The following is a 21,373-nucleotide window of genomic DNA, read 5'->3' as shown; positions in this document are numbered from 1 at the left end:
AGAATGGATTTAGGCTCTCTTCTTGACTTTGCACAGCTCTGATTGTTCCAATTGCATCAAAATCCACTTAAACACTTTATTAAGATCATCTTAGGGGAGAACATCCACTAAAATCTCCCTTTAAAATTCTCAACCTTATTTCAGTTGCTATATCAACATAAATATTCCCTCCTTGTATTCAATCAGAAAGTGCATAAAATCCACTAAAATACCCCAAATCTTTTGCCAGAATTTGATGATCACAAATTTTCAAGTCATTCGTGGAGACTCTAGCCATCCGTCCTTGGTAATTGAAGTATGTACTTAATGGTAATCCTATTTGTTGCTCTTGAACCTATTCACAGTCTCTATTCTCAATTTTCATTTTCCTCGGATATAAGAGCCATTGCTACTGCACATGGGCTCGGACATTAAAAATTTCCAATGAATTGGTTTATTCAACTATCCACTGACTGGTGGAAATCATTCTATTTGGAGCCTGGTTTAGCAAATTAGCTCTTACTATTAAAGCCATGTGATGAGATATTTTCCATGTAGATTGCAATCCAGTTTAAAAGGCATTTGAAAATAGATAATTTCTTTACATTCTTCCAACAAACATTCTACTTTTGGCATTTATCAATCTGCTACACTTTGTTCAGCCTTTGAAATCAAACAAAAAGACTATATTATTTTACTTTAGTGAGTAACTTCATGGCTGAAAATATCTTTACCTTGTTACTTTCAGCTCCTCTTACTGACAGTGCCTCATTTTTTCCCCTATCCTTGCTGATTTGAAAGTAATCTTTAGTGCTGACTTATATCATAATGCCAAGGTCTGCCCAAAAACACATAGCATGCATCCATAGATATCATATCAGATCATACTTCACCATGATTTTTTTAATGCAAATTCAACCTTGCAATGGTCACCAACAGTTGACTGATTGCAAAATTTAAATAGAAATGGTGTCGACTAGGAGTGAGAGCAGGTGCATTGGGGTTTCAGAATCACGCAGAAGCTTCTCAAGCAATGGCACCTAAGTTGCTAAATCGTGTGACTTTTCTGGGCAATTCCGGGAATGAAACATACCGGAATCTGATTCTAAAACAAATCTCCTCTGGCTACACATCTGGGATTTGTATTTTAATGCCAAAATGTTTAGTGATTCTAGGTTGATCTTTTACATATTTTAAGACCTAGACTGCTGATTAGTAAACTGTGAACTTATGTATCATGAGATTCTGGTGTGACATTTTTGATAAAGAAAACTGAATTTAAATTAGAACAAAATGTTTCAAACTTTGCAATTTGCAATGCTTTTGTTTGGCATATGTATTGATATATATGAAATTCTGAACTGAATTATATCTTTTAGCTGTGTGTACACACACATATACATGCACATACACATAAATGTGTGTGTGTGTGTGTGTATACTTCTATAAATGTACCAAAAACATACCCATCCCCCTACAAAAATTCCTACCTTTTGGCCATTTCGTACGCACATACCCATACCTGTTCCCATATCAATTTGGCAACTTAGAATGGCATTCATGAAGGTAGTGTTGATTCAAATGAAGCAGCAAAAGATAGAAAAGTTGATGACTGGTTTTGTGGTGGGAGCTCAAAGAGTGCTGAAGTTTTCTTGTGCAATCTCTAGCTAGAGGCATTGAGTCTTGTGTGTACGGAGTATGAGGTCTTTGCCACTCCATTTGGATATTCGATTGCATAAGGGCTTTCTCTTTCCTGCAAACTGTTTTCTTTCCTTGTCTCAGTGTCCTGGCTTTCTTCCTAGGAATAGCTTGGATGTTTTAGATGAGAAGGTGTAGAGGTCAACTCTGATGTTGCTAATCTGGTGACCTACCAGAATGATTGGCCAAAAGAGGAGGATGAAACAATTTAAGAAATTCGTTTGGAGTCCCATTTGAATGTGCTAGGATAGGGCCATTGGAAAGGTTGATTCTCTTGGTTGTCTTCAACTGAGTTTGATCTATCTGATAGCATGCATCATGCTCTCAAGAAGGGCTTTCTTGTGCCTTCTCTATCGTTTCCTACTAAGTATCATGTGGTTGTTACCCCCGGTTCCCCTGTTTTGGATGTTGGAGGTATTGTAGCTAGTTGGGTTGGTAATGTAGTGGAGCATCCTATCAGATTTGAACCTGTGGCTTTTGTTTGTGGTAGGAAACCTATCTCTGGTTGGCTATTCTATGAGGATTTTTCTCCTATTGCTAGGGCGGATGTTGCTTCTACAGAGGATCACTATGCTCCTCCTTCGCCTTGGTAGCAAGATGCTGACATTCCTCAGTTAGATGGGTTTCTCAAGGATCCTTTGGCTGATCCTAAGGACAATTTTCTCTTTGTCATGACTGGTATAGCTATCTCAGTTCATTTGCCTAATGCCTTGGTCAACAAGACCGTTGTTTCTATGAAGAGTGCTCTCATTCGGAGGTTCTTTGGATCTTGACTGAATATTGATCATGTCCGTTGTTGTTATTGAAGCAATGGAGTTGTTGGTTGGCTATAGGTAGTTGTTATGGCTAATGGATTCTTCCTTATCTTCTTCCAGAACTCTGAAGAGAGTGCAGAAGTTATTCTGGTGGACCTTGGTTCTTTGGAACTTATTTCATCTTTTTGAGAAGATGGTCTACTAGTTCAAACGTGCACAAGGAAAAGTTTAATTGGATCCCCTTTTGGGTAAGGCTCCCAAGCTTACTTTGGAATATTGACACAAAGAGGATTGTAAAGGTATTGCTAATGCTCTTGGCTCTTTCTCAACCTTTGAAAAAATTAAGAAAGATAGGAGATGCTTTGTTTTTTTCAGATTCTATGTTGGTTTTAATTTTCGCAAGATTCCTCCAAAAATCTATTAAGTTATCTTTCCAAGTTGGATGTTAGGGAATAGGTTATTCACTTTGATTCTTCCCCTATGATGTATTTTAACTAGAGTAATGAGACTTGTCGCAAGTCAAACGACTCTCACGAGTCAGCGAGTCAAGCAAGCCTCACCAAGTGAAAATGACCCGTGACTTGGGCTTGGCAGGTCAGGTGTGATGACTCACTTGACTCGCGTGACTCGCGGGTCACGACTATCTTGACCCGGCCGTGGCAGTCAACATTCGACAAAGGAAAAACAATAAAAAATGTTTGTCTTTTTATATTTATTTTTCTTCTTTTTTATCCTTATAACCCTAAAAGTGCTTTCATAACACTATTGTGAGAAAAAGAAAAAGAGAGAGGAAAAAGAGAAATAGAGTGTCATTGTTTTGCAACTAGTTGAAAGCAAGAGGAGAAAAGCTTGCATTTGTGACATTGGAGCAACTATATGCTTGCATTTTGATCATCAAGGAGTTTATAGGAGCTCTTCTCAACACTTCTCAACTCATTTCAAAGAGGTAAGAGTTGATTTTTTGGATTTAGATGATTTTTTTTCTCTATGCTTATGGGTTTTTTGGATGAATTTTTTCTATATATTTATGGGTTTTGTTTTACTTTAGATCTTCATTAAATACAATGCTTAAATGGTAATATTTGGTCTCAAATGTCTTATTGCAGCAACCTTGACATTTTTCCTTACTCATAATGGCTCCTCCAACTAAAAAACCCAAGCTCTCTGACGGCAATAAAAAAGATGAGTGCTAGAAGTACACCATAGACTTTCTGGGTAGAGGTAGAACTCAGACAAAATGCCTATTTTGTAAGGTCATTAATAGTGGGGGGATAAATAGATTGAAATGGCATATCATTGGTATATGTGGTCATGATGCTGAGCCTTGTAAAGTTGCAACCCCTGAGGCTCAACGTTTTTGTTATGTTACCTTAAAAAAATATAAACAAAAAAAGGAATTAAGACAAAAACAATTAGCAGAGTTAGCTCAAATCAGTTCCACTTCCCTTCCATGCTCGTCTAGAACTACTTCTGTCTATAGTTTTACACCCCTAGGTTCAATAGGTTGCGTTGGAGGTGGTCTTCCCTTCCCCCTATCGTCCTAGCACTTTTTGTTGGAAGCATGAATGTCGATGATACTTCTATGGGGGAGTATTGGAAAAAACATGATTAGATCATTATCATGATGATATGTTACATTCATGGTTGTGTTTGTCATTGATGTCAACATAGCATTTTTTTGTGGCATTTGACAGAAGAACAACGGTAAAGATCAAGTTGGTATGGACAAATCGTTGTGCATTTTCACTAAGCAAGGTTAAAGGGAGATAATACTAAGTGTCTAGTATATGCAGCTAACCTCGGAAGCATAAGATATTTAGTCTGGAAGAAGTTATGCAAGTTTTGGTGAAGATTGTTTTGAGATAGAGTTTACAGAAGCATGTTATGGTAAACTTGTTATATCTCTTAGCAGAATTGTTATTTTGAGAAGCCGAAGTTAAAGATGTGAAGACATTCTGAAGACGACGTAGCTAAGCTTGCTCGTCATAATGTCACACGTATGGAAAATTATTCAAGTTACAAAGCAAAAGATCAATGTTATCGCTAAGTGTAACATGTTCTTAACGAGGTCCTATAATAATTAATTGAGAAGGTGTAATAGCCAACTCTGGGAATTGTTTTATGGATTTGGTATAAAGGAAATTTTCCTTTATCATGTATGGAATGTATGAATGATTGCAAGAAGCACGAAGAGTGGAATGTGAAAATAAGTAGAGCAGAGCGAAGGTGGAGAAAACTTCATTGCTGAGGTTTTATTGTGATATCCAAGGTTTGATATTTGCATCTGAGGTTTGTGACTTGGTTTACAAGGTTTGACAATGATTGGTCTGGTTGACAGGACAGAAGAAAGAGGTTAAAGTACAGTACAGGCAATTATTCTGCAAGGAATAGTTGAGAGATCAATTAGACAATGAGTTCAGTGGTCTTGTCCCAGAAGCTGTTTGGATAGTGGGTCCTTCCACCTTCTACAACTCCTAATAGGCTTGGAATCTCCTAACAAAGATTCAAAGTCTCCCAACAGGGACTCATATGTACTAAATGTTGTAAGAGACTCCTAACAGAGTCCATCCTCTAACAAGGAATATTTATATTACAGCATCATTCCCACAGGGGTTTTCCTTCTAATCAAGCATTTCTGTCATGTCCCCATTTTGGAGGCAATTTGATTTAATTAATTTAATTAATTAGGTTATCCAAAATAATGAATATTTTATGAGGATGACTAATTAATTATTTTAATTAAATAAATAAGTGGTATTAAGTTAATTATTTATAAAGTTATCAAATAAATAAATATTAAAAGGTAACTTTATATTTAATTAATTTAATAAAGTGACTTGAATTATAAGATATTTTATAAAGTCACTTAATAGATAAAATAAAATAATGTTCTAGAAGCTTCTGGAGAAACTGGAGAAAAAAGAATAAATAGGCACCCTGAGCTTCATTCTAATTATCCAGTTGTTTATTTCTCTCTTGACATCAAATTGTGATTCAGTCACATAGTCTATTGTGGAGCCAAGTGGTTTCAGATAGTCAGTTGATCTTTGGGAACGAAAACTCCCTTGGATTTGCATAACTGAGGAAGTGAAATATCTTCTGAAGGGTTGCACATTTGGAGGTGATAATTCAGTCACTTCAGCTAGGGTGTCATTGGGCCTAAGGCCATTTTCAGCATTTCAGCATTTCAGGAGGCATTTTTAGCAGGGCCGAAATTATAGAAAGTCATTTTAAAGCAGTTCAAAAAAAGCAGGCTGAAAAAGCAGAACCGAAAAAAAAAGCAGGCCGAAAAAGCAATCCGAAAAAGCAGCTCCGAAAAAAGCAATCCGAAAAAGCAGTTTGAAAAAAAGTGGATCTAAAAAAAGCAGTTCGAAAAAGAAAAACGAAAAAAACAAATCCGGAAAAAGCAAGTGTAAAAAGCAGATCGGAAAAAAAGCAAAGCAGAAGGGGCAGCATTGAAGGAAATTATTACAGCCATCCACAATCAGGTTCTTCACTTCTCATTTGGCATATTTTCTAAGAAATGTAGGTTTTCAGCTGAGTACAAAATATAGCTTCAGCACTTCACTATTTCACATTGTACTTGTCTTTGTTTGCCATTTGGCATTATTGGTATCAAAGGAAGGCTAGGATTTTGCAATTGAAAGAGCGTTGTAATTTTTAGACTATCTATATTGCAACCCTAGAGTTGATGATCAACTTATTAGTTTGCATTCCAATTATTTGACAAAATATCAATTGGCTGTAAGTTCTCTTTTTGGCATAAATAATGTTATAATTTTGCATACTAAGTGTTTATATTAATGACACTTGGTTGTAAGTGCATTAATGCCATCCTAGGTTGCATCCAAAGTATTTTTCATAATTACTAATTGTTGTAGCTGCATTTTTGCAAGTAGTTTAAGTCACATATATGTATTGAATATTGCCAAAATTAGTTGCACATTCATGTTAGGTCATTGTTTAGACAATCTGGAGTCTTTTTGTAAGCATTCTCTTTGATGCAAATCGAAACAAGAGTCATTGCAGCAATCTGAAAAGTTATATCAGTCATATGACCCCTTGTATGCAAAATGTTTGACAAAATTCTTCGAGCCTTCAATTAGCATTTTAAGGTCGGATTTGACCAGGACCGTTACAATTGTATCAGAGCTTGCTTGCAAAGTGTTTGATGAAATGTCAAACAACTGAAGTATAAAGATTTTTGGTGTTTGAAGGAGTTATAATCTGTTGGGGTTATTACAGTGGTATCAGAGCGGTTTCCTGCCAGCCTGATTGGGTTATTTCAGATTGAATTCAATTATCAGTATGGCTTTAACAGGAGACAAGGATTTGGAAGAAAGAATGCACAATGTAAAGAAGAAATTAGATTGTCCATTTCAGCAAACAAAGGACCTTCTAAGAACTTTGGAGGAGTTGGAAACTTATTTAGCCAAGTTTGATCAGTCAAGACCCGATGCTATGCGAACAGCTTTATCTCCAGCATTTGGTTCGTTGGTTAAGCCCCGATTATTGAGACATCATGATGAGGTAATAAGACTTACAGCTCTCTCTTGCATTAGTGAAATCATGAGGATAATAGCTGGCCTTGATTCTTATGACAATCAAATTATGAGAGAGATACTTCATGCCATGGTAAAAAGCTTCGAAAAGTTGGACAACATCCGGGACCCTTATTTCACACAGAGGGCAAGATTACTTGAAGTATTTGCGAGGTGTAGATTTGAAAATATTATGCTGGCAATAGGTTGTATTGGTGACATTCGCAAGATGTTTAATACATTTTGGAATATTATGGACGAGTTTCATCCCAGCAGGGTATTGGCATCAATGCACTCAATCATGTTCACAATCCTGTTTGAGGAGGATGAAAATTCTAAACTTTTGGCAAAAGACTTATGGTATGTTTGGACAAAAGAGAGGAATTTGTCACCTATGGCACGTACGTGGTTAAAGAGCCTGATTGATAGGCCTAAGGATCGTACCTTCCCTATGACAAGCAGAAACTTGTATGAGGAGTTTAACAGACATGTGGATTCGATACAAGGAGACATTAGCACATCTTCAGGTAATGGTTTATCTGCATCATCTTCACAGGCAAAAGGGGTTACAGATGTTGTGCAGGTTGAGCCAGTTGCATCAGAAGGTGATATCACAAGCACACCGGATTGCGTGATTGACACAGATAGTGATTACAGTACAATTGGGGCGGATGAAGTTACAGCAGTTGGGGATACTGTCATGTTTGAGGCTAGTAACTCTTCACTTGGTTTGGCAAGCCAGCTGAAGACAAGGGACAAGGATATAGTCGCGGCTTTATCTCATCATGACAGGATGCATGGATTGATTGAGAATCACATTTGGATGATTCAATTGCAGGAGAGACAAAAAAGAGTCATAATAGGTTCTTCTTGTGTTGACTTACAGGCGATTAGGGGAGGAATGGAAACGATGAAGTTGAGTTATTTACATCTTCTATCAGATCGTGACCATCTTCTTAGCCTTGTCGGAGACTATTTAGATGCCTTGAGGAGGAAGGAGGAGGAAGTTGACAGGCTTTCTTGTGAGCTTGAGGACACTCGAGCTTCTTTGGTGAATACTCCATTGGCATTACAGGACTGGGAGAGACATGGGGATAAGCATGGCATGGAGTTGAGTTTGGTTTCATCTTGCACTCCTGATACTCAGCTTTCTGCGGCACGTAAATCATATGTGGTCGTTGATAATGTTGCGAGTTCATCTTGCATTCACATCCAGGATACAGGGACAATGTCAGACAGGTATGTGGAGTTAGTTGGTATTAGTCATATTACTCAAGTGAGGAGTTTGCTTGAGTTACCAGCTAATTCTAGTTTACGAATATGGACTCGAGATTGTTATATTGGCATTTGGGATTCAGTTGACTGGAGATCTTTAACACTTTTTGGTAGCAGCGATTGTTTGGGTGCTATCATGGATTTGATTAGCAGATTGCACAGTGTTGTCTTTTCTTGTGCCAGCAGCTTGTTCGATGTTGGTATTAGTTTTTATACACCGGTGTTGGGCTTTGTTCATATATCCAGTCGACCATTCTTGCTAGAATGTGTTGATGATCTTTCATATTTGGCAGTGTACAAATGAGTCCCAGGATCATATTGGCATTGATGACATCCAGGAGGATGCAGTGGGCAGTTTTGAAGACTTAGTTTCCTTGGCAGTTTCTTTTGGTACAGAGGAGTTGGACAGCAGTGCTACAGTTTTTGATACTCTGTATGTTGATGAGCTTTGGAGTTGATTTGCAGGATATGGATGGTAATACTCTAGAGACCAGTAACTTTGAGGATACTCCTTTAGACAGTGCGTCAGAGGAGGTTTGTAGGAGACAGTCTAGCTAGTGTCATCATGTGTCTAGTTTGTTGAGAGTTAGTGAGCGAGATATTTCTATCGCTTGCCAGCATTTCGACACTGCTCGTCAGTTGTTAGCAGTTTATGGATGGGGTTCTCCTACTAGTGATGAGCAGGGAGGTAGTTATCTTTCCTTGACAGAGATCCACTCTTTATGGGAGGTTATTCAAATTCTGAGACAGAATTATATGCAGTTAGTAGCTGATAGAGATTATCTTATGGAGTGGGGGAGTATAGCATACGATGCATTATTGGCCAAGGAAGATGAGGTGAGTGAGCTTACTCAACAGCTCGAGGTGACTTCTGAGATTCTTGAGAGTACACAGTTGGCTTTCGAGGAGTCACAGTTTCATTTGGCTAAGGTGACCATGGAGGTAGAGCGACTACAGTCTTTACCAGATTCTGTACAGTCACAAGCTGTGGTGTCTGGTAATCCCAGGATGTCCATGGTCGAGATTGTCAAAGACAGTGGAGATGGGGATGCATCCATCCTTGATACTAACATTGGCATATCGGGTTTGTTTCAACTAGAGTCAAGTTCAGTTGAGTTGGGTGCTGCAGCAGATTGTTGTGATATGCCTGACATGGTGGTGGCCTCTAGTACTGATGGCATGGAGACTAGAGATGTTGTATTAAAGATCATGTGTGATGTTGGTGAGCCGACAGTTGGCATGGTTCCTGCTAGTAATACTACTCACTTGGTGATGTCTTCGAAGGTAGTAGCCAGTTCCAACATGGTTAATGATCGATTGCAGTCTGAGCCACTAACTGAGATTGGCGCATTCTATCGGCATTACACTGTGAGGTATGCTCATCAATTTACCTTTGATGACCATGTTGATGAGATAATGATACAGAGATGTACTTTGGTTCCTAGTGATGTCATCAGTTATGGGACGGTTTGACGCCTCGGGATGAGAGTTGTGATGGGCATGACATGGCGATAGGTTCTGCGGTTGACAGCTTGATAATACATGACTTAGAGTAGGAGTTTGGGAGTGATGCTTTAGCGGTTGTTGTTATTGATTCTACTCCTTTGACTATGACATCTCCTGACATAGCTGGTGATCAATCACACTGGGTTGTATCACTTGTTCATGGTGAGCTATTGACTGAGGTTGGTTCTTTTTATCAACATTATACTGCAGCGTATGTACATTAGTTAGCATTTGATCCTTGTGTTGAGGAGTTGATGGCAGACAAATTTGGTTTGGGTTCCATTTCTTGCTGTTTATCTTGTGATGTCTTTTCACCATCAGTAGTGCATGGGAGTTATGTTTATGAGACAATGGTCGGTGATCTGCAGAGTTGTGTTGACTGCAGGAGTTGTACAGTGTGAGAATTCTCCATACTTGGTACAGTTTCATTCGGGAGCGTTCACCATTGTTGTAGAGTTGGATTGTACATTTCGTATAGGCCAGTGGGATGCGTTGATGGTATTTATTGTGTTGGCAGTTTGATTTGTCCAGTTTACTTGGGTTTTGATTTTCTAAAAGTTTGTGTCTCGTGAGTTTCTGACTGTGGTAGTTGTGATTTTGGAGTTTGGTTGAGCTGTAATTGTCAGTTTGACTATGGATTCCTCTTGGTTATATTGCAGAGGATATTATAGGATCTTGTGTTAATTGACAGTAGTATAGTTCATGACGACATTTGGGATCCAGGTGGATTGATTGGTTTATTGTTCAGCCATTGCTTGGGGACAAGCAATTTCAGGAAGGGCGGACTGTCATGTCCCCATTTTGGAGGCAATTTGATTTAATTAATTTAATTAATTAGGTTATCCAAAATAATGAATATTTTATGAGGATGACTAATTAATTATTTTAATTAAATAAATAAGTGGTATTAAGTTAATTATTTATAAAGTTATCAAATAAATAAATATTAAAAGGTAGCTTTATATTTAATTAATTTAATAAAGTGACTTGAATTATAAGATATTTTATAGTCACTTAATAGATAAAATAAAATAATGTTCTAGAAGCTTTTGGAGAAACTGGAGAAAAAAGAATAAATAGGCACCCTGGGCTTCATTCTAATTATCCAGTTGTTTATTTCTCTCTTGACATCAAATTGTGATTCAGTCGCATAGTCTATTGTGGAGCCAAGTGGTTTCAGATAGTCAGTTGATCTTTGGGAATGAAAACTCTCTTGGATTTGCATAACTGAGGAAGTGAAATATTTTTTGAAGGGTTGCACATTTGGAGGTGATAATTCAGTCACTTCAGCTAGGGCGTCATTGGGCCTAAGGCCATTTTCAGCATTTTAGCATTTCAGGAGGCATTTTTAGCAGGGCCGAAATTATAGGAAGCCATTTTAAAGCAGTCCGAAAAAAGCAGGCCGAAAAAGCAAAACCGGAAAAAAAAGCAGGCTGAAAAAGCAGTCCGAAAAAGCAGCTCCGAAAAAAGCAATCCGAAAAAGCAGTTCGAAAAAGCAAAACGAAAAAAGCAAGTGGAAAAAGCAGATTGGAAAAAAAGCAAAGCAGAAAGGGCAGCATTGAAAGAAATTATTACAGCCATCCACAATCAAGTTCTTCACTTCTCATTTGACATATTTTTTGAGAAATGTAGGTTTTCAGCTTAGTACAAAATATAGCTTCAGCACTTCACTATTTCACATTGTACTTGTCTTTGTTTGCCATTTGGCATTATTGGTATCAAAGGAAGGCTAGGATTTTGCAATTGAAAGAGCGTTGTAATTTTTAGACTATCTATATTGCAACCCTAGAGTTGATGATCAACTTATTAGTTTGCATTACAATTGTTTGACAAAATATCAATTGGCTGTAAGTTCTCTTTTTTGCATAAATAATGTTATAATTTTGCATACTAAGTGTTTATATCAGAGTAACGAGAATCGCCATAAAATCGCCTGAATCGGCGATTCGGCGATTAGATTCAGCAATGGCGATTTTTTTGGAGTCGAAAATCGCCATTGCCGATTTCTTCAAGTGAATCGCCTGAATCGCCGATTCAGGCGATTCAGGCAAAAAATCGCATGAATCGCCTGGAAAAATCGGCAAGAATCGCTCGCGGCCAATAAAGTATAGAGTTGTAAAATTTTAAAAAATTGCTTGGTTTTTTTACTTTGTTTTTGACCATTTCTCTTTGTTATAACCCTAAAGGGCCTTCTATTTATTTAACATGAGTAGAAGAGAGGAAAAGTGAGAGAGAAGAAGAGAAAAGAAAAGCCATAGGTTTCTAACCGGCAAGAAGAAAGAGCACAAAAGATATCAGCAATCCATTTGGGGAGGCCATCAATTGCATTGGGAGCATTAGGGAGCCAATCTCAACACTCCTCAACTCATTTGCAAGAGGTAAGTGCTCTTTTTTTTTTTGCATGTTAGTGTATTATGCATTTTTTGTTAAATTTTTATAATTTTCAAGATTTTTAGTTTAGATCTTGAATGTTCTTTATTTTTACTAAGTTGCAAACTAGGGTTTGTTGTTTTGTAGCTTTTATTAGCTTCAAACTTTGATATTTTACATATAAATTTTTATTGCAGCAGCCTTTGCTTTCATTTTTTGCAAATTCGCAATGGGTAGAAAAGATGAATGTTGGAAATATAACGAAGAGTTTCCTGGAAGAACCAAATATCAAACAAAATGTATTTTTTGTAAAGAAAAAATAACTTCTGGGGGTATTTATAGATTGAAATACCACATTGCTGCTATACCTGGACACGATGTTACAATTTGCACTCACCAAACTCCTGAGGCAAAACGCACTTGCTTAATGGCATTAGAAAAAATTGAAAAAGACAAAGCCAATAGGAAAATGCAACTTGAAGGGTTAAGGGGTATTGGCTCCCATGTTCCCGCATCCGCATCTGCAGCCGCATCCACATCTGCATCTGCATCAGCTTCTGCATCTGTAGGTTGTGTTGAAGAGGGTTCTTCTAGGCCTCCTTTTTATCCTAGTTCTTCTGCTCGTGCTAGTGCTAGTCGGTCACATACTGAGACAGAGTCCCACACCAACCTATTGCAGCCTACAGTGCGGAAAAACAGAATGGATAGTTACTTTGTGCCCCGCACTACTCCTGGTTCCCAACCCACGCTTGAGGGCATGGGTTTGAACAAGGAAATTCATGATGCTGCCAGAAAGGAGATATGCAAATTTTGGTACTTTTGCAACATTCCATTTATTGCAGCCAGGTAATTGATTCTTTTTTCGTTGTTTTCTTTAAAGTTAAAATTAAAAGTAAAAGTAAAACTTTAATTATATTTACTTGTTTTATAATTTGAGTCTTTGACATCTAAATTTTTATTTGTGACAGGGCTCCTTATTGGCAGAACATGATAGACGCAGTTGCTATTTGTGGTCCGGGGTTTAAAGCCCCAACTGAGGCTGAGTTGAGCGGATACCTCTTGGATGAGATGGTAGACGACATGAGGGCTGAGCTCGAGGAGAACCGAAAGGAGTGGATTGCAAAGGGTTGCACCATCATGACTGATGGTTGGACAGATAGGAGGAATAGAACACTCCTCAATTTTCTTGTATCCTGTGGAGGTAATTGATCATTCTACTTTCCTACATACATAATTGTAAATTTTGATTTGTTGAATGCTAATTTGTTGATGATCCATTTAATTTTAATATTCTAATTCGTTGTTTTGTTACTTGTAGGATATACCGTGTTCATCAAATCCATTGATGCTTCCGCACATGTAAAAAATGCCACATACTTATGTGAGGCTATTGAGGAAGTCATAGCAGAGGTGGGAGAACAAAATGTGATCCAGGTGGTGACGGATAATGCAGCAAGTTATGTTGCTGCAGGTAAACTTTTAACTTTTCAAGTTTTGAAAATAAATTTATTTGAATTTTGAAATTTGAATTTCTAATTGACTTAAAATTGTTGTAGGTAAACTTTTGATGGAGAGGCACCCCACCATATTTTGGTCCCCTTGTGCGGCACATTGCATTGACCTCATGTTGGAGGAAATTGGCAAACTTGAGTTTGTCAAGTCATGTGTAGAAAGGGCAAAAAACATATGCAAATTCATTTATAATCATTCATTTGTCCTTAGCACAATGAGGAAATACACAGAAGGCAAAGAGTTAGCTCGCCCAGGTATCACGAGGTTTGCCTCGAATTTCATCACCTTGCAGTCCTTGTTGACATCAAGGGATGAATTGAGGAGCATGTTTGTTGGGCGGGAGTGGATTTCCTCTTCCTATGCTACGACCACTGTAGGGATAGATGTGGCGGATTGCATATTTGATGAGGATGGTTTTTGGAAACCCGCTAGAGAAATCCTGTAGGTAAATTTATTGCAATTTAACATTTAGTATTTTACTTTTACTTTAAGTTATATTATTTTATATTTAAGTTTTGACTCAAGTTTTTTGTTTTACTTTATATGTAGGTCACTGAGCCCCTTGTAGCTTTGCTACGAACTGCTGATGGGGAGAAGCCCTCTATGGGCTACATTTATTAGGGCATGGATAGGGCCAAAGAGGCCATCAGAGCCCAATATGCAGGAGTGCAAGAGAGGTATGGCCCTATTTGGGACATCATCGATAGATGGCAGAATCAGCTCCATCGACCCATCCATGCAGCAACTTACTTTCTGAATCCGGCATATCGTTTCCGTCCTGAGTTCAAGGCGGATGCGGAGGTTCTCACTGGCTTATACACAGTGATTCAGAGGTTGAGTAGCGATGAAGATAGCGCTGCTGCGATTGTTGAGCTAGACCAGTTCAACAATAAAGAGGGGCCACTTTTCTCTAGCAGGATGGCCATAAATGCTCAGACAACACTACAGCCAGGTAAAAATTAAATAATATATTCAATGTTCATGAATCTAGATTCTAATCTTAAAGTTGATTATGTAATTTTAGAGTTAACTTGTAATTTGTAAATGAGACTAATTGTTTCTATTTTCAATTTTTCCCTTATTGCAGATAGATGGTGGCAAATGTTTGGGGCCACAACCCCAAAACTTCAAAAAATTGCCATTCGTATTCTGAGTCAGCCAAGCAGCGCTTCTGGATGTGAGCACAGTTGGTCCATGTTCGAGCACATCCATTCGAAGAGGAGAAACAGGTTGACGTTGCAGAAGTTGAATGATATTGTCTTTGTTCATTACAACCTCCGTCTTAGGATCAGACAGATTTTGGGCACTGACTCCTCTCCGATCATTCTAGAGGAGATTGATCGAGAATCAGAGTGGCTCACAGAGGTTGTGGATCCAGTCTTCACTGAGGAAGACCGTGTGTGGGTTGACCAGGTGGATATAGAGGTTGAGGCAGCTAGAGCACGTTCTTTAGGCATTGGTAGACGCACACGTGCACGCACAGGCACAGGCCCTAGCGACGTTCATGAGCCCATCTTACATGCGGGAGATATGGCTCGGCAGTCCTCTAGGACCTACATTAGACGCCTTGCTACTAGGCAGACTGGATACTCAGAGGCTGAGGCTGAGGCTGCAGCCGAGCTTCAGGATGATGTTGAGGATGATGATGATGACTGAGTCTGAGGCTTGAGCTGGAGCCTTGTTTTTATATTTTGTTTACAGATATTGATACTGAATCATTGATAGACATATGTTTCAAACTTTCATGGATCTTCATCTTAGATTCTTACATACATTTATGATTTGATGTCTGATGGATCATCTTACATACATTCTATGATTTAAATCATTGTGATCATTTGATTTCTATTTACTTCAGCTAGCCTACAATTTACATTTTAGATAACATAGTTACATATGTGATGGATTTTATGTTCCATGTTTATGTATGTTAAGTTTTAACTTCTATTTGATGATGTTATAGTGTGTTTAAGTTATATTCAATAAAGGGTGCATGAAATAAGTTTTAAATTGTTAAAATCTTTAAATTTAAAGGGTTTTTTCAAATTTGCCGATTCATCGCCGATTCATTGCCGATTCACGATTCGATTCGGCCTTGCCGATTCCGATCCGATTCCGATTCTTGTTACTTTGGTTTATATTAATGACACTTAGTTGTAAGTGAATTAATGCCATCCTAGGTTGCATCCAAAGTATTTGTCATAATTACTAGTTGTTGTAGCTGCATTTTTGCAAGTAGTTTAAGTCACATATATGTATTGAATATTGCCAAAATTAGTTGCACATTCATGTTAGGTCATTGTTTAGACAATCTAGAGTCTTTTTGTAAGCATTCTCTTTGATGCAAATTGAAACAAGAGTCATTGCAGCAATTTGAAAAGTTATATCAGTCATATGACCCCTTGTATGCAAAGTGTTTGACAAAATTCTTCGAGCCTTCAATTAGCATTTTAAGGTCGGATTTGAGCAGACCGTTACAGTGGTATCAGAGCTTGCTTGCAAAGTGTTTGACAAAATATCAAACAACTGAAGTATAAAGATTTTTGGTGTTTGAAAGAGTTATAACCTGTTGGGGTTATTACAATTTCCCTAGTTAACAAATTTGGTGTAATTGTGTATGTGCATCTTGGTATAGTTGTTGTTTACTTTGATTAAATAGTTAAGATTAATTAAGGTTGATAATTGTTTTAATTGGATAACCGATTCACCCCCTCACCCCCCCTCTTAGTTATCTTGATGGACTATTGTTTCTAACGCTTTTGCAAGTGGTACTTCTTCTACATCTATTCCTTGAACTGCTAGTGGCACTTCCCTTGCTAATAGTATTGGCATTACCTTTTATCCTAGAGTCAAAAAATCTAGGTTAGACAATTTTTTTTGTACCACGTTCCACTCTTGGTGCACAACCTTCACTTGAGAGCTCAATCTAGAATAGGGAGATCCATGAAGCTGGAAGAAGAGCAATTTGCAAGTTTTGGAATTTCTGCAGCATTCCATTTATAGTAGCCATGTACTTCAACTTCATTTATATTTGATTGTTTTACGTTTTAAGTTTTAAATTCAATTTTTAAGATAAAATTGTATAATTTTATCTTGATGTTGAAATATGCTAATTAAAATGCTTTTATAAAATTATAAATGTAACAAGACTCATTGGCAAGGGATAATTGATGTGGTTTCCATCTGTGGTGCAGGGTTTAAAGTCCCCATTGAAGATGAGTTGAGTGGCGCCCTCTCACTAGAAATGGTTGAGCAGATGAAACTTGAGTTGGAGGACCATCGAAAGATTTGGAGCCAAAGGGGGTGTACCATTATGATGGATGGATGGGCAGATAGGAGGAATAGGACTCTCCTAAATTTTATTGTTTCTAGCGAAGGTAATTCATCATCCTCTGCTTCTTGAAATCTAAAATTTAAAGTATTATTGAATAACTAAACTCTTGTTTTATTGATTATTCAATGATAATTATTTTATGTTATTTTCACTTTCAGGATCCACCATGTTTTTGAAGTCTATAGATGCTTCCTCACATGTCAAAAATGCAAAATTCTTATGTGAGACTATTGAGGAGGTCATAAGGGAGGTGGGAGAAGAGAATGTTGTCCAGGTGGTGATTGATAATGCAGCTAATTATGTTGCTGCAGGAAAAAAAAATTCTAAGTTTCTAAATTTTTTATTTTAGTTTTTCATTTAATTTTGAAAATTAAAAGTTTTTTAATACATCTAAATTTTTAATTGTTAACTAACTCATTTAAAATTACTGCAGGAAAAATTTTGATGGAGAGACACCCAAGAATCTTTTGGCCTCCATGTGCGGCCCATTGCCTTGACCTCATGTTAGAGGATATTGGCAAGATTGAATGGGTGAAATCATGTGTTGCTAAGGCCAAAACTCTTTGCAAGTTCATCTATAATCATGCCTTGGTCCTCAGCATTATGAGGGAATACACAGAGGGAAAGAAGTTCGTTCATCCTAGTATCACAAGATTTGCCTCTAACTTTATCACACTAAAATCCTTGCTGAGTTTAAGGTTACCTTTGAGGTGCATGTTTGTTGGTCCACAATGGACTTCCTCCTCCTTTGCCACTACCCTTGGAGGGATACATGCAACAAAATGCATTTATGATGAAAAAGGTTTTTGGGAGCCATGTAAGGAGATTGTGGAGGTAATTTAAATTTTATAAGTTTAAGTCTTAAAATTTTATAAATTAATTTATCTCAGACATATTTTTGTTTTATTTTCATTGTGTAACTTTGCAAAGTTTCATCATTCACTAAATTGTTTTTTTTTGTTTAATTGTTTTGTAGATCATTGAGCCCCTTGTAGTCCTCCTATGTAATAACCCCAATAGGTTATAATTTCTTCAATCACAAAAAAATCCTTATACTTAAGTTGTTTGACATTTCGTCAAACACTTTGCAAGCAAGGGTCATCTGACTGATATAACTTTTCAGATTGCTGCAGTGGTTCTTGTTTGGATTTGCCTCAAAGAAATTGCTTACAAAAAGACTCCAGATTGTCTAAACAATGACCTAATATGAATGTGCATCTAATTTTGGCAATATTCAATACATATATGACTTAAACTACTTGCAAAATGCAGCTACAGCAATTAGTAATTATGACAAATACTTTGGATGCAACCTAGGATGGCATTAATGCACTTACAACCAAGTGGCATTAATATAAACACTTAGTATGCAAAATTATAACATTATTTATGCCAAAAAGAGAACTTACAGCCAATTGATATTTTGTCAAACAATTGGAATGCAAACTAATAAGCTGATCATCAACGCTAGAGTTGCAATATAGATAGTCTAAAAATTACAACGCTCTTTCAGTTGCAAAATCCTAGCCTTCCTTTGATACCAATAATGCCAATTGGCAAACAAAGACAAGTACAATGTAAAATAATGAAGTGCTGAAGCTATATTTTGTACTCAGCTGAAAACCTACATTTCTCAGAAAATATGCCAAATGAGAAGTGAAGAACCTGATTGTGGATGACTGTAATATTTTCCTTCAATGCTGCCCCTTTTGCTTTGCTTTTTTCCGATCTACTTTTACCACTTGTTTTTTCCGGATTTGCTTTTTTGTTTTTGCTTTTTCGAACTGCTTTTTCGGATTGCTTTTTTCGGAGTTGCTTTTTCAGCCTGTTTTTTCGAACTGCTTTTTCGGCCTGCTTTTTTCGAACTGCTTTTTCGAACTGCTTTTTCAAACTGCTTTTTCGGCCTGCTTTTTTCGAGCTGCTTTTTCGGCCTGCTTTTTGTACTCAAATATTTTTTCTCAATGTAGCACAAATAGAAGACTGAAGTATCTTCCTCCCAGCTGCAATAATTCAAGTGATATTTCACACCCTCAAAATTGTGTACCAATTGAGAGTTTTCGTTCTCAATGGCCAATTGTGACTATTGCAGAAACCCTAGGCTCCACAATGCACATCAACAAACATCAACCTCAACAACAACAAATTTGGATGATTAGAATGAAGCCCGGGGTGCCTATTTATTCTTTTTCCTCCACTTTCTCCAGAAGCTTCTAGAACATTATTTTTTATTTTATCTATTAAGTGACTTTATAAAATATTTTATAATTCAAGTCACTTTATTAAATTAATTAAATATAAAGTTACCTTTTAATATTTATTTATTTGATAACTTTATAAATAATTAACTTAATACCACTTATTTATTTAATTAAAATAATTAATTAGTCATCCTCATAAATATTCATTATTTTGGACAACCTAATTAATTAAATTAATTAAATCAAATTGCCTCCAAAATGGGGACATGACAGTCCGCCCTTCCTAAAATTGCTTGTCCCCAAGCAATGGCTGAGCAATAAACCAATCAATCCGCCTGAATCCCAAATGTAGTCATGTACTATACTGCTATCAATCAACACAGGCTCCTGCAATATCCTCTACAATATAACCAAGAGGAATCCATAATCAAACTGACAATTACAGCTCAACCAAACTCCAAAATCACAACTGCCATAGTCAGAAACCCACGAGACACAAACTCTTAGAAAATCAAAGCCCAAGTAAAGTGGACAAATCAAACTGCCAACACAATAAATACCATCAACGCATCCCACTGGCCTATACAAAATGTACAATCCAACTCTGCAACAATGGTGAACGCTCCCGAATGAAATTGTACCAAGTATGGAGAATCCACACACTATACAACTCCTGCAGTCAACACAACTTTGCAGATCAACGGCCACTGTTTCATAACCATAACTCCCATGCACTGCTGATGGCGAAAAGACATCACAAAATAAACAGCAAGAAATGGAACCAAAACCAAATTTGCCTGCCATCAACTCCTCAACACAAGGATCAAAGGCTAACTGATGTACATACCCTGCAGTATAATGCTGATAAAAAGAACCAACCTCGGTCAATAGCTCAGCATGAACAAGTGATACAACCCACTGTGACTGATCACCAGCTAAGTCAGGAGATGTCATAGCCAAAGGAGTAGAATCAATAACTACAACCGTTGAAGCATCACTCTCAAACTCCTGCTCTAAGTCATGTATTATCAAGCTGTCAACTACAGAACCTATCGCCATGTCATGCCCATCACAACTCTCATCCTGAGGCATCAAACCGTCCCATAACTGATGACAAGCACTAGGAACCAAAGTACATCTCTGTATCATCATCTCATCAACATGGTCATCAAAGGAAAATTGATGAGCATACCTCACAGTGTAATGCCGATAGAATGTGCCAATCTCAGTCAATGGCTCAGACTGCAATCGATCACTAACCAAGCTGCAACTGACTACTACCTTCGAAGACATCGCCAAGGGAGTAGTATTACTAGCAGGAACCATGCTAACTGTCGGCTCACCAACATCACACATGATCTTTGATACAACATCTCTAGTCTCCGTGCCATCAGTAATAGAGGCCACCACCATGTTAGGCATACCACAACAATCTGCTACAGCACCCAACTCAACTGAACCTGACTCTAGTGGGAACGAACCCGATATGCCAATGTTGGTATCAAGGATGGATGCATCCCCATCTCCACTGTCAATCTCGACCATGGACATCCTCGAATCACTAGACACCACAGCTTGTGACTGTACAGAATTTGGTAAAGACTGCAGTCGCTCTAACTCCACGGTCACCTTAGCCAAATGAAATTGTGACTCCTCGAAAGCCAACTGTGTACTCTCAAGAATCTTAGAAGTCACCTCGAGCTGCTGAGTAAGCTCACTCACCTCATCTTCCTTGGCCAATAATGCATCGTATGCTGTACTCCCCCACTCCATAAGATAATCTCTGTCGGCTACCAGCTGCATATAATTCTGTCTCAGAATCCGAATAGCCTCCCATAAAGAGTGGATCTCTGTCAAGGAAAAATAACTGCCTCCCTGCTCATCACTAGTAGGAGAACCCCATCCATAAACTGCTAACAACTGACGAGCAGCATCGAAATGCTCGCAAGCCATAGCAATGTCTAGCTCACTAACTCTCAACTGACTGGACACATGATGACACTGGCTAGACTATCTCCTACAAACCTCCTCTGACACACTGTCTAAAGGAGTATCCTCAAAGTTACTGGTCTCTAAAGTATTACCATCCATATCTTGCGAATCAACTCCAAAGCTCATATCAACATACAGAGTATCAAAAACTGTAGCGCTGCTGTCCAACTCCTCTATACCACAAGAAACTGCCAAAGAAACTAAGTCTTCAAA

General features: G+C 37.7%; 3 protein-coding genes across 5 annotated transcripts in view; 2 read left to right on the top strand and 1 right to left on the bottom strand.

The window, feature by feature from the left end:
• Window positions 1-21,373, bottom strand: part of LOC149529482 (peptide chain release factor PrfB1, chloroplastic-like) — a 169,629-nt gene that overhangs the window by 1,277 nt on the left and 146,979 nt on the right. The window lies entirely within an intron of this gene.
• LOC149529484 (uncharacterized) lies at window positions 13,460-14,155 on the top strand. The gene is made up of 2 exons (XM_089809968.1): window positions 13,460-13,595; window positions 13,681-14,155. The coding sequence occupies exon 2, from the start codon at window positions 13,692-13,694 to the stop codon at window positions 14,079-14,081; it is 390 nt and encodes a 129-aa protein (XP_089666094.1). The 5' UTR covers window positions 13,460-13,595; window positions 13,681-13,691; the 3' UTR covers window positions 14,082-14,155.
• LOC149529483 (uncharacterized) lies at window positions 14,246-17,039 on the top strand. The gene is made up of 3 exons (XM_089811142.1): window positions 14,246-14,588; window positions 14,724-14,915; window positions 16,831-17,039. The coding sequence occupies exons 1-3, from the start codon at window positions 14,261-14,263 to the stop codon at window positions 17,037-17,039; spliced, it is 729 nt and encodes a 242-aa protein (XP_089667268.1). The 5' UTR covers window positions 14,246-14,260.

This window comes from Cupressus sempervirens, chromosome 11, assembly GCF_028749045.1.
Source record: "Cupressus sempervirens isolate cs-2001-9-10 chromosome 11, ASM2874904v1, whole genome shotgun sequence".
Lineage (NCBI taxonomy): Eukaryota > Viridiplantae > Streptophyta > Pinopsida > Cupressales > Cupressaceae > Cupressus > Cupressus sempervirens.
Note: the sequence above shows the minus strand (reverse complement) of the source record. Positions and strands in the feature narration are given on the sequence as shown.